This window comes from Anoplolepis gracilipes, chromosome 7 (genome assembly GCF_047496725.1).
Source record: "Anoplolepis gracilipes chromosome 7, ASM4749672v1, whole genome shotgun sequence".
NCBI lineage: Eukaryota > Metazoa > Arthropoda > Insecta > Hymenoptera > Formicidae > Anoplolepis > Anoplolepis gracilipes.
In genome coordinates, this window is record NC_132976.1 from 12,014,232 (window position 1) to 12,029,491 (window position 15,260).

Below are 15,260 nucleotides of genomic sequence, written 5' to 3' on the forward strand. Positions count from 1 at the left end.
CGAGCACAACGAAAACGGCGATCGTAGCTCATACTCGGTATAGTAACGCCTTCTCGACTTCGACAGGGTCAGCCGGTCGAACGGGCGGCGGTTCTGGCTGGCTTTTACGACGCGTAGATTGATCGTAATTAATTCGTTTTTCCTACATGCTTCGGGCATGGCATGGTGTGTACCTGGCGAGATATCGAAATGCCACGCCGCGCCGCGCCGGTACCAGATACTCGCGCGATCGCGCCGGCAAATATTGAAAGCGATTCATGCGATGGGGGAGCAGGAGGACTCCCTCCCGTTCATCTCTCGCGTTGAAAAAATGTTGCTGTTCATCGTATGGTCAAGGGGTTAAGTAAAGACGTAAGCGTAAAGTCTTGCGTGCTTCTCTCTGGGAACTCCCGTGCACCCGGGAAGCGTTTAAATGTACCGCTCGCCTCGCTTCTTCTTTCTTTTACGGGCGAGCGCGCGGTCGTTCCGCGCGCTTTATGGGCGAATTTTCTGCGTGACTCGCACAGTGGCGTAGATCTGCGAAATTCGCTTTCGAGAGATCGATGGAGGAGGGCGAATGAAATTCAAATTTATTTCGAATAAAACGGATGAAAACATGTGACAGTAATAAATAATATGCAAAAATATGTATTAACGGAATATTATATTGTTAAAATTATCTGGATATCGCATTAGTCTTACGATAATACAAGTATTGTTCCAGGTATCCATCTCGAGGTCTCGATACAATCTTCGATCCATACATTCACTAATAATTTGACAAAAATATTCTATAAAGAATACAATGTAAACAAGTAAATCAATTATTGCCATATCAAAAATGTTTACAGCGATGCCAATGCCTATCGTACTTTCTTTTCTCATTAGTAAAGCGCAATCGTTAATCTTTATTCACGGCTGATTTGAGATTGTATACTTATAATTTTTTTTTTTATGGAATTTTAATCGCACTATATCGGCTTGCCGCCTTGCGACTTCGCGATCGACAGGTCGAGTTCCATTCGGTTGCCGGGATCGTTTCGCGGTTTTAGAAATCGGCATCGCATTCTGCGGCGATTTTCCTGCGACAGGTTGTATAAGCGCTTGCGACAGCGATCTCGTAGATGGAATGCAAAGACGGGAGGGGAAAGGGCCGCGCGTTCACGCAGGGCTCTCTGGCCGAGAAACTAGTCCCGGTGGAAATTTATTCCGCCGAAGCGAGAACAACAAATTACCGGACGATAGTCGATCTCTCCTAATACGACGCGACGGAAATGCCGGGGCTTGAAACTCGGCGCGGTGTCGACACTGCGTGAAAGATTGACAGTTCGCTGAAAAGCAAATCAATCGTTTCAACGATATCTCGTTATTTATTATTAATTATGAGAGAAATAGTGGCGAGAGTGAATCAAATTACACGCACGTATAATGTGTGAAAAAATGTGGACAGAATCTCTGTGGGAAGAAAGCTGGAGAAAATGAAGACATCGAAATTGCCGCATAAAAAATTAAACATGCCATTCTTCGAACGATCGAAGAGAATTATTAATGAAATCAATATATTATTTTGAATTAAATAATTTACCTCTCGTCCCTTGAAACCCTGCTAAAGCGATCGCGCTTATCGCTTATTACTATTATTTTTCCTCTCCGAAACTCCACCGCGACTAAGTCAAATTGATGAACATGCAGATGGCAAAGCAGTGTCCTCCTCCGTTTTTTAATCGCGAGAGCAACGAAGAGGTGGTACACGTGAGGAAGGGAGGGAGGAAAGGGAGGAATGAGAAATATAATAAAAGAAATCGTGGCAGGAGGCTGTTTTAGCCAGGCCAGATCCCGCCGGGACGATAACACGAGGACACATCGCCACCTCGACGCGACGATCGTAAAACTTGGTCAGGTAAAGGCGCGGCCCGTTTGAGACCTGCTGCTAGGAGGACGGACAGGAGCTGGTTATAGGATAGGTATTATAGTCTTGGAGCGCGCTCTCGGTCTATCTCTCGCGAGGGATGCGCGTCCCGTACGCGCGTCCTTCGGGGTGGTCTTGGCGACGACATCGGTTCATTAATCGGCCAGATACCCGAGAAAAATGCGCTTTTACGACTACTCTTTCTTCCTCACTCTATCTCGCCTTTGCTCTTCGCTCGCTCTCTCGCTCCCGATATCTCCTTCTCCTTCTCCTTCTCGCGATCGTTGCCACGGTGTCTCTACCAGTTTCGTGAAGGAGGCGCCCGGTGGCTTATTATCGTTCGCCGAGAAGATCGCGGGAAAGGAACCAGGTAATTACTGGGTAGAACTCGATTAACGCGATACTTGACAACGTTGTTTCGGTTTTATTCCCGATCGGCGGTCGATACGTCGCGTCGCGTCGCGTCGCGTCGGCTCGAGCTCCGAATTACACGAGTTCATAAAATTCTCTACCCTTAAATGCCCTAGATTCTAGATATTTTGAATTCTATTAGTTTGGAGTTTAGATTCCTCGAGTCCTGGATCGATTCCTAAGTCTCAGGTAGCAAGCACATGTCATTTTGACGTTGAAAACTGGTCATTTCTGGTTCAATGACGTCACGTGACCAATAATGTCTAATTTAAAACGTCTTTTTTGTGACGTCTTAATAATGTTGTAAAAGAACGTCATAATATCGTGATTCTTAAGTCATTATTATAAATCGCCTAAGTATTACTATTTTTTAACTAAAAACTCATTTAATTTTTTATAATATCTTAAATTATTCAAACAATTTTCTGTATAATTTTGATATTCACAATTCTCTATGCCTCAGGGCCCTAACATGAATTTCCTCTATAATCTGGGACTTGAGCGTGACATTTGATCATGAATCTTTTCCTCTAGCGTGAACTCGTGAAAAGTGAAAAGTTTCATTACAAATTCAATATTTACGCTAGAGGAAAAGATTCATGATCAAATATGTCATTAAAACGTCACTAATGTCTTGAAATGTCGTCATCGGTCTGTGACATTAGTCCGTCATTTTTCAGTCATTTTTACGTCATCACATCACGTCATATTTGGTTCGAACTGACCATATTTTGACACGTCAAAATGTCGTGTGCTTGCTACCAGGGTAGTTTCCTTGAACTGAGTTGTCTAAATGCTGGGTTCCTTTTCAATTCTAAAGTCTTCGAGATTTACGCTTTAAGATAACAATTCAGAATAGCTCTCTTATATATCTTATATATAATATTGAAACAATAAGCGCTGTAGAGAGCGGGAACGCAGAACAAAGTGAATAAAACAAAATAAAATAAATTAAATAAATTGTTACGCTTTGAGATTCGAATTGTTTAATTTTTACATATCGCGAAGACGGCAGGTCGCGATATTAAAGTCATAAGTACTAATAAAATATTCTAAATTTCTTAAATCTCGTACATGTTTTTCGTTTTAGATAGATAGATGTATTTGTCATCGAGTACATTTAAACCGTCCTTACATCTACTGGCCTTATATTCGTTAACTGACTCTCGAGTGTAAACTGCGTGACATAACTTGCAACTTGATGTTGCAAGACTGCGCGTACTGCGATGCAGTCTCCGAATGTGTGCATGCGCTGCATGTAGAAGAAACGGCAGTCGAGTAACGAGAGTGCTAATGAAGGATAGCCGGGTTCTTGCGGACTTCTCCTGCGATCAGCACCTGCCTCTTCCTCGACGCACGCGTTTCTCCGACGAAACGATCGTGCGCGCTTCGATCTCTGAATTTCTTTCTCTATTTTGCCTAATTTCTTGCGAGCCCTCGCATTATGCAAAGATAATATCAGCTGATGATATCAGTTAATAGATTCTACGGTTATTCTTAATAAGGCTCTATTTCATTTCAGGAAATATAATTATATATTCGAGTTTTCTTCATCTCTATTTCATATTTATATATAAATAATGATAAAGACCACTAATATAATACTCGAGGCTTTTTAAAAATATTTTTTTCAAAAAATTAAGTAATGTCTGCGGTTCTCGAAAGAATTCGCGCAGCTTCTGCGACACTCCGTATATCATTCTTCGCGAGTGGAGGTCTCGTCGCGAGTTGAACACTCGCTCGTTTACTCGGCCAAGCGAGCGGGAACGATAAAGCATGGCGGTTTCGGTGCGTCCCATGAGAAAACGACGCGCATTTTTAACGTGCGTCACGTCGGTACGCGCCTTCGTACGCGTGCACGTTGCGGCCGACACACTGCGAAAAACACTAGCGCGGCTATTAATTCAGAGACCAGAGGGGGCAGAGAGAGCGAAGGCCGGCAAAGGAGCAAAATGAACGGAGTTTCTCGCGGCTTCTCAGGACTCTAAATAAAAAGAGCAGGAGGGAGATTTAAATAAAAGTAAACTCGTGTCGCGTCGCGATCGCGTGAGCTACCCGGACCCCGAGGATATGAGCCGGTGTGAACCCCGACGTTCCCTCTTCTTCCCTTAGGGGAGCCTCCTTCGTGGAGAACCTGTCCTGTCTGACTGTCCGGGATCGGCTTTCCCTCCTTCGCCTCCTCTTCGCTTGCATCGCGCGCGCTTAACGCTCTCGCCGGATGTTATCTCGCGATCGCGAAACCACGAGAGAGAAAGAGAAAAGTGATGAGAACGTCGGGATGTTCGTGTTTCTACAATGTCGCTGGGAGATTGATAGATAAATGGACCAACGATGCTCATAACTATGTGTCTTGAAAAAATAGAAAGAGATATAGCCGGCTTTCTTTGATTAATTAAACTCTGGTCAATCTAAAATTACATTTTAAATAAATTTCTGAAGAAGAAGTTTTTTGTAGATGTGTAGAATAGAACAATTAAAGATTCCAAATAGTCGAAGAAACAGGAAATCTTGAAAATTTCGAAATTACAAAAATAAAATTTATATAATTAAAAAAATTACAATTTAAAGGTCTAAAGATAAAAGGGATTGAATTTCTAATTTTTCGTGATACAAAAGTTTTTAATTTTGCACAGTTTTTAATGTACTTTAATTTTTTTAATATACTTTTCTCTAAAAGATGTAAAACTCATTTTTTCCCTTCTTTTTCCTTTTCTCTTTCCACTCTAACTAACTAAATTTTAATAGCTTATATTTTATTATAAATATGATATCAAGATTTAATTATCCTTAAATTTAAGTTTTTAATTATTCGTTTCTCTGAGTTTTCTAAATAATCAGTAGCTGATATAATAAAATATTGTACAAATTATAAAGATTTAGAGATCTTTAAACTGTGATACTTTTGTAATTTTCTACAAATTTTCACTTTTTATATAATTTAAAAACTTGCACGAATTGCAAATTTTATTCTATGATCGAATTTTTCTCAGCATATCATTTTTTTTACTTTTTGATAACATTTTCAAAGTGTGTATATAATATTATATATACTAGTTCTCTCTCTTTTTCTCCTAAATAATATTTGTAAAATTTTCCAAAAAGCTATTCTCTCAAGAATTTCTTAGTTCGCATCATTAGTTACAAGTTTAATTTACCTAAGCGGGAGATTTAATACGGAAAAAAAGAAACGTTACTTTCCTACCGAGCCGGAAAAGATAACGTAACGGCGCTCAACACCCTAGGATGCACGCACGGGTGCATGGATGCAAAATGAGAGAGCACGCCTGATCTCCCAGCAGACAAATTAAAATGATGCACAAATGATTCCACGCGTTACTCGAGAAAACTTCCTTCTTTTGCCTTGGTCTCAAAACTATTTCAGGATGAGCATATAGTGAGGCAATATTATTCTCGTGACAGTGTTCCTCGATTTCTAAGAAACGTCACTCGACGGCAGATATTCGTGGATACGAAGGACCGAGAATTCGAAAATTGAGTAATTCGAAGGACTACTTGCTTATTCGACAACTCGGAGAACTAGCGATCTGAGAATCCAGAGTCGGTAGGTTAAATAAAAACCGAGGAAAAAGAATCGGGACTCGGGAGAATTTAATGTATGCAAAAGCATTCAGGGAGATGCAATAATTTTTGGCAAAAATCAAATCAACGTATGTATGTATGTAAAAGATACGAGATTTCGAATCGAAGTATTTGCTTTCTTTAGCGATATATATTTTATCTCTCACTTCCATCATTGTGCTATTTTCCATATACTATAACATAAATGAAAAAGTTATATAGTTCGCACGGTGTAAAGTTATCTCCTTGATTTATACGGCAGTAAAGAGTGTTTGTTCGCCATAAATGGAGACGTAGTTGTTTTTTTTTTTTTTTTTTTTTTTTTACCAAACGCGCCAAAGTTAATGACTAACAAACGCGAGTCTGTTTTTAATTGGGCAATTTAAGCATACTGGATACAAACGTTCCAGAGGAGGGGAGGGGGGAGGGGGTTATAAAAATGTGCTGATAGACCACTTTAAAAATGTGGGCGTCCTAACGTATTCTATTAGCACCTTCACACAGTTTTCTATCTCGCCTATTAACAACAGATTTTATCTCATATCGTAGCGTCATTAAGTAAATTGTTCAATTAGCAATGAATCAAGTAACTACCTATTTTATTTCGTTCCATTATATATATAGACTGAATAGCTTCGTCATTTAAATAACTTAAAATTATTATTTCTAATTTTATTGATAATGATTGTTAATAGAGATTATTGAACCTAACAAGAGGAATTTACGTTTCTCATCTGTCAAGACCAACAAAACTTCCGGTAAGAGTGTTAAATCAATGATTAAAATAAAAAAAGCCATAGACTCACCCTGTCATACTGATGCGTCGCCGTAGCCGCCGGGAAGGGTTGAAAGGGCGCCGGCCTGGCCGGGCTGTGGTGGGCCGCGTGTGGATTAGTGTGGGGGTGGCTGTGCGGGGCCGCATGGGGGTGGGTCGGATGCGGCGGCGGTGGCCGGTGGGTCTGGTAAAGATAAGGGTAATATTGATACATCACATCGGAGCAGCTCATCACCCCGCCCGGGCCCGGCACCCCAGAGCTGGCCTGCAGACTTGCGTACCCGAACGTCGCACCACCCTTTTGAATAACACCACTCCTTAATTCGTCCTCCAACTCCGTCGATGGCGCACCGCGATCGGCTCAAGCGTGAAGGATCATTCGGAATCACTAGATTCGACACTAAGGATAATAGTCCGTGCTGTAACACATAGCGACAGTGAGGTACTTTAATATATTGTTGTCAACTGTTCTGATGATATATGTATATATCTGGGTTAATTTTAGTTTCTTCGATGGCTCGACACAATGATTTAAATATTTAAAATCATTCACATTAAATCAATTTGTTATAATTAGTAGTATATTGTGCCATTCATAAGAAAGCTGAATAGTATGCTATTAAATATTGTTGTTAAGAGCCTGTTATTTTATTTTTTTTTTTACACCAATTATTTCAATTGTCCAAGCTGCGTTTATTTAAAAATTTATTAAATCACCAAGTTAACACAGAGATGATAACGAACGTATTTCAGTTATATAATACTTAATTTTGACATTTATAATTTTAAAATTGTGTCTCGCGCGCTTTTTTACCCAATTCCAATCACAATTTAGTTTTGTTTAATTATATTATTACAGAGAAACGTTTAATTTTTCTGTGTTATATCACAATCACAAAATGTCTTCATGCATATATCGCAGAAGAAAGCAGAAGAAATAATTGCAAAAGGTTAGCGAGAATTGATCACAGTATACAATATGCTTATCAATTTCGTTCAGATATAATTCTTCTCACTTTTATTAAAATGTAGTAGAATATTTTTTAGCAGATGATATACAGTTTCACGCGTTATTTCTTATTTCTCGAGAACCACTGAACTACAATAAATACACGCAGTTAATTCTTCAAAAAACCTGAAGCAATGCAAAAGATTGCACAAGTCGATTGCTCTCCTTTCTTTTTCCTTGATAAGTGTCGTGCAAATGCGAAAGGACTCGGGTAATTGTCATCAGTTAGATATGTCGAATTGCAACATATCTGTTACTTACGAAGAATTCTACGAAGATGGACAAGGTAAACGAAGGCATATGCTAAGCATATGCCTGGTAACAGTCCTCATAAAAACTTTTTCTTCTATGATCTTGCTTTCAGAAACTTCTCTGAATTTTTTATCAACAATTAATACTTGTCAAGTTTTCTTTTCTATCTAAAGTTTTTTTTTTTTTTTTTTTCTTTCAAGTATCTTTTTTCCAAAACTTTCCGATACGGATTAATTATTATCGACGTCAATAACTTGTCGTACAAAATCACTTGTAATGACCCGCACAATTCTTCATGACTCCCAGTTTGAAATTTTAATGTTCTCAATTGCAGTTTGTCGATGAAGCGTACTGTCTAACTGTCAAGCTGTCTGAATTTTGTTTCTTAACACTTGATTGACACCTCACTTAGTTAAGAACTATTGTCACCGCTTGCGACACTTCATTTCATACGTCATACGTAGAACCACCTGCCAAGTGGTCCAAGATGACACCTCGTCTCACAATTTATAATTCCACGGAGTTTTCCGATCTTGACAAATCGATTTACTCTCTCGGCTAGATCCTCTACGGCGATAAGACTCCGATCGCGATGTGTTTGAATTCAACACGGAAGATAAGTGGCAAAGGACAACCAGTTGGCGAGCGAAAAACGAAAGCCCTCACCCTCGCAACGTGAGCGGAGCGTATCGCCGCTAGTGGTGTGTCTCTCATGGGTGAACACAGACTGAAACCCCCCAGACACGACACCGTGTGTCACCCTCTCTCTCTCCCTGGAGCTTGTCGCTGTCTTTTTCTGAGCCGTTCCCGTCGCCGTCCTTTTCGAGCGAGCGGCGACGCCGCATGTCCTCTTCCTCTTTTCCGCCACCCCAACACGTCGGGTTCGTGGCGACAGAACCCGCCTCCTGGTAGTGCCGGTGTTGGCCAATCGCCGTGCCCGATTGTTGGAGCCAATCGCACTTGGCCTGCCACTACCACGGGCTTCTCCCCGTATTGATCCCACAATGAACCCGACTGCAGCTGTGGTATTAAGAAGTTCGTACTCGGGTTAAACCACCCCCGCCTACCATCTCCGCTCCCTGCCACTTTCTACCCCTTCCTCCAGCTTCTTCGTGGTCTTCATCCTCCGCTACGGCCACCTTCCTTCCATCCCAAGCAACCATCCCCCGCAGCGCGCATAATGAGTCTTAATTAACAGTTTCGTGGTGTTTTGGGAAGCTTAATTTGCCGTAGCAAAAGGGAGAGAGGAGGGGGGAGGGGAGAAGATGGCGTCTTCAGGATGGAATTCCTACGGAAATGTTGCTGTTGTGGAAATCGCATTTTCGCGCGGTACCGATTGACCGGCTTACGATCTGGTTTCACATACATTTGGCACAATCTTCAAAATGAACTTGAATTTACACAGGGATGAGTTAGAAGAAGGAAAAAATGTTTTTTTAAGTGTCGATCCTTAATGTTACAAGTGAATAATTAAATTAAATTTGTAAATAAATGTGAAAATATTAGAGAGGGATACTTTCTTCAGATATTAAATTCAAAGAAAATTGGAGCATGAGTCTCATACAAAGATAATATGCAAAACTATGATGACACTAAATAATAAAAGAGATTAAAAAAATATTTTAATGTATGTATTTTCTACGAAAATAACATACATTAAAATATTTTTTTAATTTCTTTTATTATTTAGTAGTTATTTTCTTTATATTTTCATTATATTTTATATTATTTAGTATGTTATTTTCGTAGAAAATACATACATTAAAATATTTTTTTAATCTCTTTTATTATTTAGTATCATCATTTAGAAATATTTTCTAGAAATCTTATTCTAATAAGTATGTGCAATATCATTATTGAATATGATGATACTAAATAATAAAAGAGATTAAAAAAATATTTTAATGTATGTTATTTTCGTAGAAATAATAAAAGAGATTTAAAAAATATTTTAATGTATGTATTTTCTACGAAAATAACATACATTAAAATATTTTTTTAATCTCTTTTATTATTTAGTATCATCATATTCAATAATGATATTGCACATACTTATTAGAATAACATTTCTAAAAAATATTACTAGAATAAATACAAAAGAAAGTAATTAAATATATATATATTATATATTAAATACATTAAGAACGATTGATGAACATTCAGCCATTTTGATCATGTTTATAATAATTTATTAAATTTTATTTCTTTGCTTATTATGCTCGTCTTTTCGTATCCTCAATCTTTTCAATTTGTTCAACTTTTTGAAATAGATACTAGCGACAGCACTGAAGAAAAATTGTATTCTAGATCGCTCCTTGTTAAAACTCTACGAAATCATTCGATGAAAGTGTTCTTGCACAATTGCTTCTTGGCATTGAAACAACAATAGCATGTCGATTGGTTTCTCATGTCAATTTAACCTGTCGATGAGATTAAAATTTCGAATAATTTCACCAATTCGAAACTACTATAGACCTTGAAATAATCACTTTCGCTTACTAAATGTTCAATTAAACATTAGATTATAATTCAAATTCACACTAGCATTTTCAATAAGACTAACGGTTTATTGTCAAATAGGTAAACATTTTAGTTGGTGTCTACAGGTGTTGGAATGTCTACGGCTGTTCGCTAATATGGAACTCTGAAAATCGATTGCGAATGATGTGCAAATGTAAACTAAAAAATGATATTTGAGTCATTAAAATTGAATGTATTTTTTCGCATGTTAATATTGTCATCAGATAATTGTATCAGTTTATTTTTTAAATTTAGAATGATAATAAAACTTGTTCAATATTATATTTATGTATATTGCAAAAAAGAATGTACGTAACTAATGATATTATAATTTAACACATATAATACAGTTATAACAATAATTAAATCAAATTACCCTATATGTATAAATTATTTAGTATTTAATAAGTGCTGACAGATTTCATTTTGTGTCTACTAATTTCTCCCAGCTACAAAAACAATGATAGGTACGATAAGATCAAAATAAAAGTAAACAATTGCATTTTAATTATTAATTGAAGAAGCAAACAAGAGAAAATATTAACAGAAAATAACGATAAGTGAATCCATTGATCGCAGATAACTGTATGTTAAATACGAGAAGGCTTGACACTTACTATAAAGAATGAGGATTTTTAGGTAACCTGTCATTTATTCGGGATATCACCGACTTTTTATTTTCTGACAGAGAAAGTTTTTTTTATCTTGTAGCAACAAGCAGCTGTCGAGGTCGATGTCTTCGCGATACAGAATGAGGGACATTCCCCGATTACTGACATCTCCGTGAACTCTCGCCTCGATTACGTCAATCGCTCCATTATTTTTAATATAATTATCTCACCATTTGGAAAATCTACACTTAATGATTAAGTATATATCTAAATGTTTGCATTTATGATACCGTTTATTTTGCATATGCTATTGTACAAAAATATAATATTACATACTTTATATTTTTTTTAAATAATATAAAGATTGAGACAAGCTTTAAAACTTATGATTTTCGATTAGACTTTTATATTTTATTTTGAAGATATATGTATATGTGTGTGACAGAAAGAGAGAAAGAGAGAGAGAGAGAGAGAGAGAGAGAGGGGGGGGGGGAGACATTATAACAACATTATAAGAACATTATGTAAAAATATATTAATAATATTTTATGAATTAAAAGAAAAATAGAACTGAGATATTTTGAAGTTTTCAGATTCAATAGTCTAAAAGTTTTTCTTGATAATGAGATCTTCAAGTATAAAAACCAGATATAAATTTATTTCGTTTCTTAATATTTTTATTAACAATTGCATAATTATTTAGAATAACATCTATACCTTAAATAAAAAAATAAGAGAAATGATAAAACTTGTACATCTATTAAAATTTATCGCTACTTTTTGTATCTGTTAGAATATTGTTTGTTACGTATGGAATTTATAGCAGCAATATTCTAGCAATACCTCTAGAAAATTTAGATCCCATTGCCAAATATTAATCACAAATATAATTATCCTTGACAATAGGCCTTAAAGATCACAGACAAATTTTCTCTCTACATTACACTAATAGTACAGATATAAATTCTGTCTCTGTCATTTAAATTGATTAAGTGCAAAATATATGCAGTATCAAAGAAATAAATTTGCTAATAATTTATCTGTTTCAGTTAATTTTTTACACCTTAGAAAATTTTTGTTCAAGTTGCAAGATCATTTTTTCGAGTGTATTATTTATCATTTAATTCGAAATTTGTCGTTCGAATATCTGCAGAGGAGATAAATTACTAAACTATTACTCATATCATTGGAAACGCAGGTGTGATGTGTGAACAATTGTTCTGACAATTCTGCACGTGTTGAAAAAAACACGTTCGCGTAGTGACAGCTTTACAGCTGTTCTGTACTGCGCGAGGGTTTCCCGGCGCGATGCTTACGTGAACTCAACTCACAGGCGCATAAAATCCACTATTGGGTATTACCCAAGAACGATAGATAAATGTCACGGGAATATTGAGGAAAATCTTGAGAGTACATCCCCGAGAGTCGATAAAATTTGTATAAAAGCGGCCGAAGTGTGGCAGACAGGCATCAGAAATCGTTTGGCAGTAGAAACGAAAACATTCCTTACTTTCTCAGAGGAACACAATTAATATCAATCATGAAGCTGTTAAGTGTCGTGTTGGCCTTATCGTGCGCTATCATTTATGCGAGTGCCGAGTCGTCATGGAAACCCGTCCCGCATCAAGTGACCACCGGTCCGGTTCTCCCACAAGTAAGTAATTGTTACTTAAATAATATACTATCAAAATAAATTAAAGCTTGAAATTTATAAGTTTACTTTAAATTCAAATTCATAGCTAAACTGAATCTATTGTAATTAATCACACATATATTTTAAATAAATAATATTATTTTAATAAATGCATACTAAATATTGCCTCATTTGAGCGCGAAAAATTAGTGACTATGCATTATAATAATGTATTGCACTGTAATTATCTTGTATTTTTCACGTGATTCATAAAGACACTTTGTCAAATCTGGAAATTGTCAATGAATCAGAATTTTTTAGATTTTGAAAAATACCTTTGTACTCTTGTGAATGACTTATGTTCTTCCTGGATATTTATGTATAAATACGGTAATAAAAAAAAGGTCTTTTTTAAAGGCATTCTCGAATAATTTCTATTGTTCTTGTATACTATAACCATCAATGTGTCATCAATTCGAATATTACACAAATTGACAAGGCAACATTTATTGTTTAAAAAAAATTTTTAATGTGTATAACTATTTAAAGTTTTTCATCTTAAATATTAAAAAAAAACATTATAATATTCAATTTAGATAATTAAATAGCCCAGTGCAAATTTAAAAAAAAATTTATTTAAAACTCAATTTAGCTATAAATTCGCATTAAAAATAAATGTGTCAAGAAATAAACATTATTTATGTGTACAAAAGAATTATATTTTTAAGGTTGTTAAGATCTTTTTCTTTCTTTATAGAATCCGCGTTTCCGTCGCCAAGCCGAAAAGGGTTCGATAAGTTTCCAGGGCACGCAACCTCTCAGCGGACCAATGCGCCAACCTACTTGGGATCTTAACGCCAATCGCAATATCTATAACAATGGTAATACAAGGGCAGATGTTTATGGAGGATTGAGCAAAGTACCTGGACAACGAGTACAACCACACTTCGGCGTCCAGGCTGAGAGAAACATCGGCAATAACGGTTTTATCAGAGGTCACACTCAATTTCAACCACGCCCGGGAGGCCATGGACTCTCTCCCTCGGTTGGCATAAGCGGTGGCTATCGCTTCAGACGGGAGGCAGAACCACAAGGGACTTCACTAAACTTCCAGGGCTCCCAGCCTCTGAGCGGACCGATGCGCCAACCTAGCTGGGATCTTAACGTCAATCGCAATATTTATAACAATGGTCGTACAACAGCGGATGTCTACGGAGGATTGAACAAAGTACCTGGACAACCAGTGCAACCGCACTTCGGCGTCCAGGCTGAGAGGAACTTCGGCAATAATGGTTTCCTCAGAGGTCACACTCAGTTTCAACCACGCCCGGGAGGCCATGGACTCTCTCCCTCGGTTGGCGTAACCGGTGGCTTCCGCTTCAGACGAGAGGCAGAACCACAAGGAACTTCACTAAACTTTCAGGGGACGCAACCTTTGAGTGGTCCGATGCGCCAACCTAGTTGGGATCTTAACGTCAATCGTAATATTTTGAACAATGGTCACACAACGGCGGATGTCTACGGAGGATTGAATAAAGTACCTGGACAACGAGTACAACCGCACTTTGGCGTCCAGGCTGAGAGAAACTTTGGCAATAACGGTTTCATCAGAGGTCACACTCAGTTTCAACCACGCCCGGGAGGCCATGGGCTCTCTCCCTCGGTTGGCGTAAGCGGCGGCTTTCGCTTCAGAAGAGCAGCCGAAGATGACGATGAGGCAGTATCCGCCGAAGAGTATTAAATTTTAGATCAATACTTTATTTAATATTATCTATACAAGTTTATAAGAAAACTTTGTAAGAGCTGTTATTTTTGGATTTTCGTCAAATTTATATTTATCTATCTGCATAAAATTTGCATTATTTTATATATTATTTATAAGTTACGATATTTTGAGAGGCTAATTTACAAAATATTATATAATACATATATACATATATGTAATTAATATCATTTATTTATAAATAAAATTTCAAAAATATTTCTCTCTCTCTCTTTCTCTCTCTCTCTCTCTATGCACGTGTATATGTATATTTAATAACTACTTTATATTATAAATAAAATAGTTGCAGTTACTCGCTTATATTTGAGATCTTGTTAGGTTGATACATTGGATCGCTTAGAGGCTGTCGTGAAAATTTATAACGATTTTATAACAATTATATATATATATTCTTTAAATATTTCAAAACTATTTCTTAATTTCAAAAATGAAGAAAAAATATAATTCCACTAAATGAATCAAACTTTATTTAACTCTTACAATACATATGTTTGAAGAGCCCGAAAACAAGTATAGCGCCTCGACAAACACTTGACCGTATCAAATCGTACCCAACGTTATATCGGTGTAATCTCGCGTGTAACTTAGCAGGTTCCCGAAACGACTTAGCACTTCCGAGCGACGGGCAAATCCAATAACCCTCGACAAGCGTGACAAGGGCGCGGGGTTTTTTCGCAGGAGGTCTCCGGACAACATGACGATTAAACGTTTTCGTCCGGGCGAGAGGAACAGTAGTCATCCTGCACGTGGCCACTTTGACAATAGGCAGATAGAAAGGGCGAGGTGAACCCATCCCCCC

At 37.2% G+C, this 15,260-nt stretch overlaps 2 protein-coding genes across 6 annotated transcripts in view; one reads left to right on the plus strand and one right to left on the minus strand.

Moving 5' to 3' along the window:
* Vg (transcription factor vestigial) overlaps nucleotides 1-8,960 on the minus strand; it is a 43,978-nt gene extending 35,018 nt beyond the window's left edge. For 3 of the 5 annotated variants that reach the window (XM_072896094.1, XM_072896096.1, XM_072896097.1), the window contains exon 1: nucleotides 6,685-8,960. In XM_072896094.1, the coding sequence (XP_072752195.1) occupies nucleotides 6,685-6,885 (201 nt within the window). In that variant the 5' untranslated portion in view covers nucleotides 6,886-8,960. The remainder of the gene's footprint in view (nucleotides 1-6,684) is intronic. The other 2 variants (XM_072896095.1, XM_072896098.1) reach the window with 2 other exon arrangements.
* Nucleotides 8,961-12,521: 3,561 nt separating this feature from the next.
* Nucleotides 12,522-14,659, plus strand: LOC140667418 (uncharacterized). The gene is made up of 2 exons (XM_072895343.1): nucleotides 12,522-12,699; nucleotides 13,436-14,659. The coding sequence occupies exons 1-2, from the start codon at nucleotides 12,586-12,588 to the stop codon at nucleotides 14,417-14,419; spliced, it is 1,098 nt and encodes a 365-aa protein (XP_072751444.1). The 5' UTR covers nucleotides 12,522-12,585; the 3' UTR covers nucleotides 14,420-14,659.
* The last annotated feature ends 601 nt before the right edge of the window (nucleotides 14,660-15,260 follow it).

Excerpts from the sequence above, each read along its gene's own strand:
- LOC140667418 (XM_072895343.1), top strand. The coding sequence starts at position 12,586 with ATGAAGCTGTTAAGTGTCGTGTTGGCCTTATCGTGCGCTATCATTTAT. Across the intron at positions 12,700-13,435 it reads CCGGTCCGGTTCTCCCACAA|AATCCGCGTTTCCGTCGCCA; the intron begins GTAAGTAATTGT and ends CTTTCTTTATAG.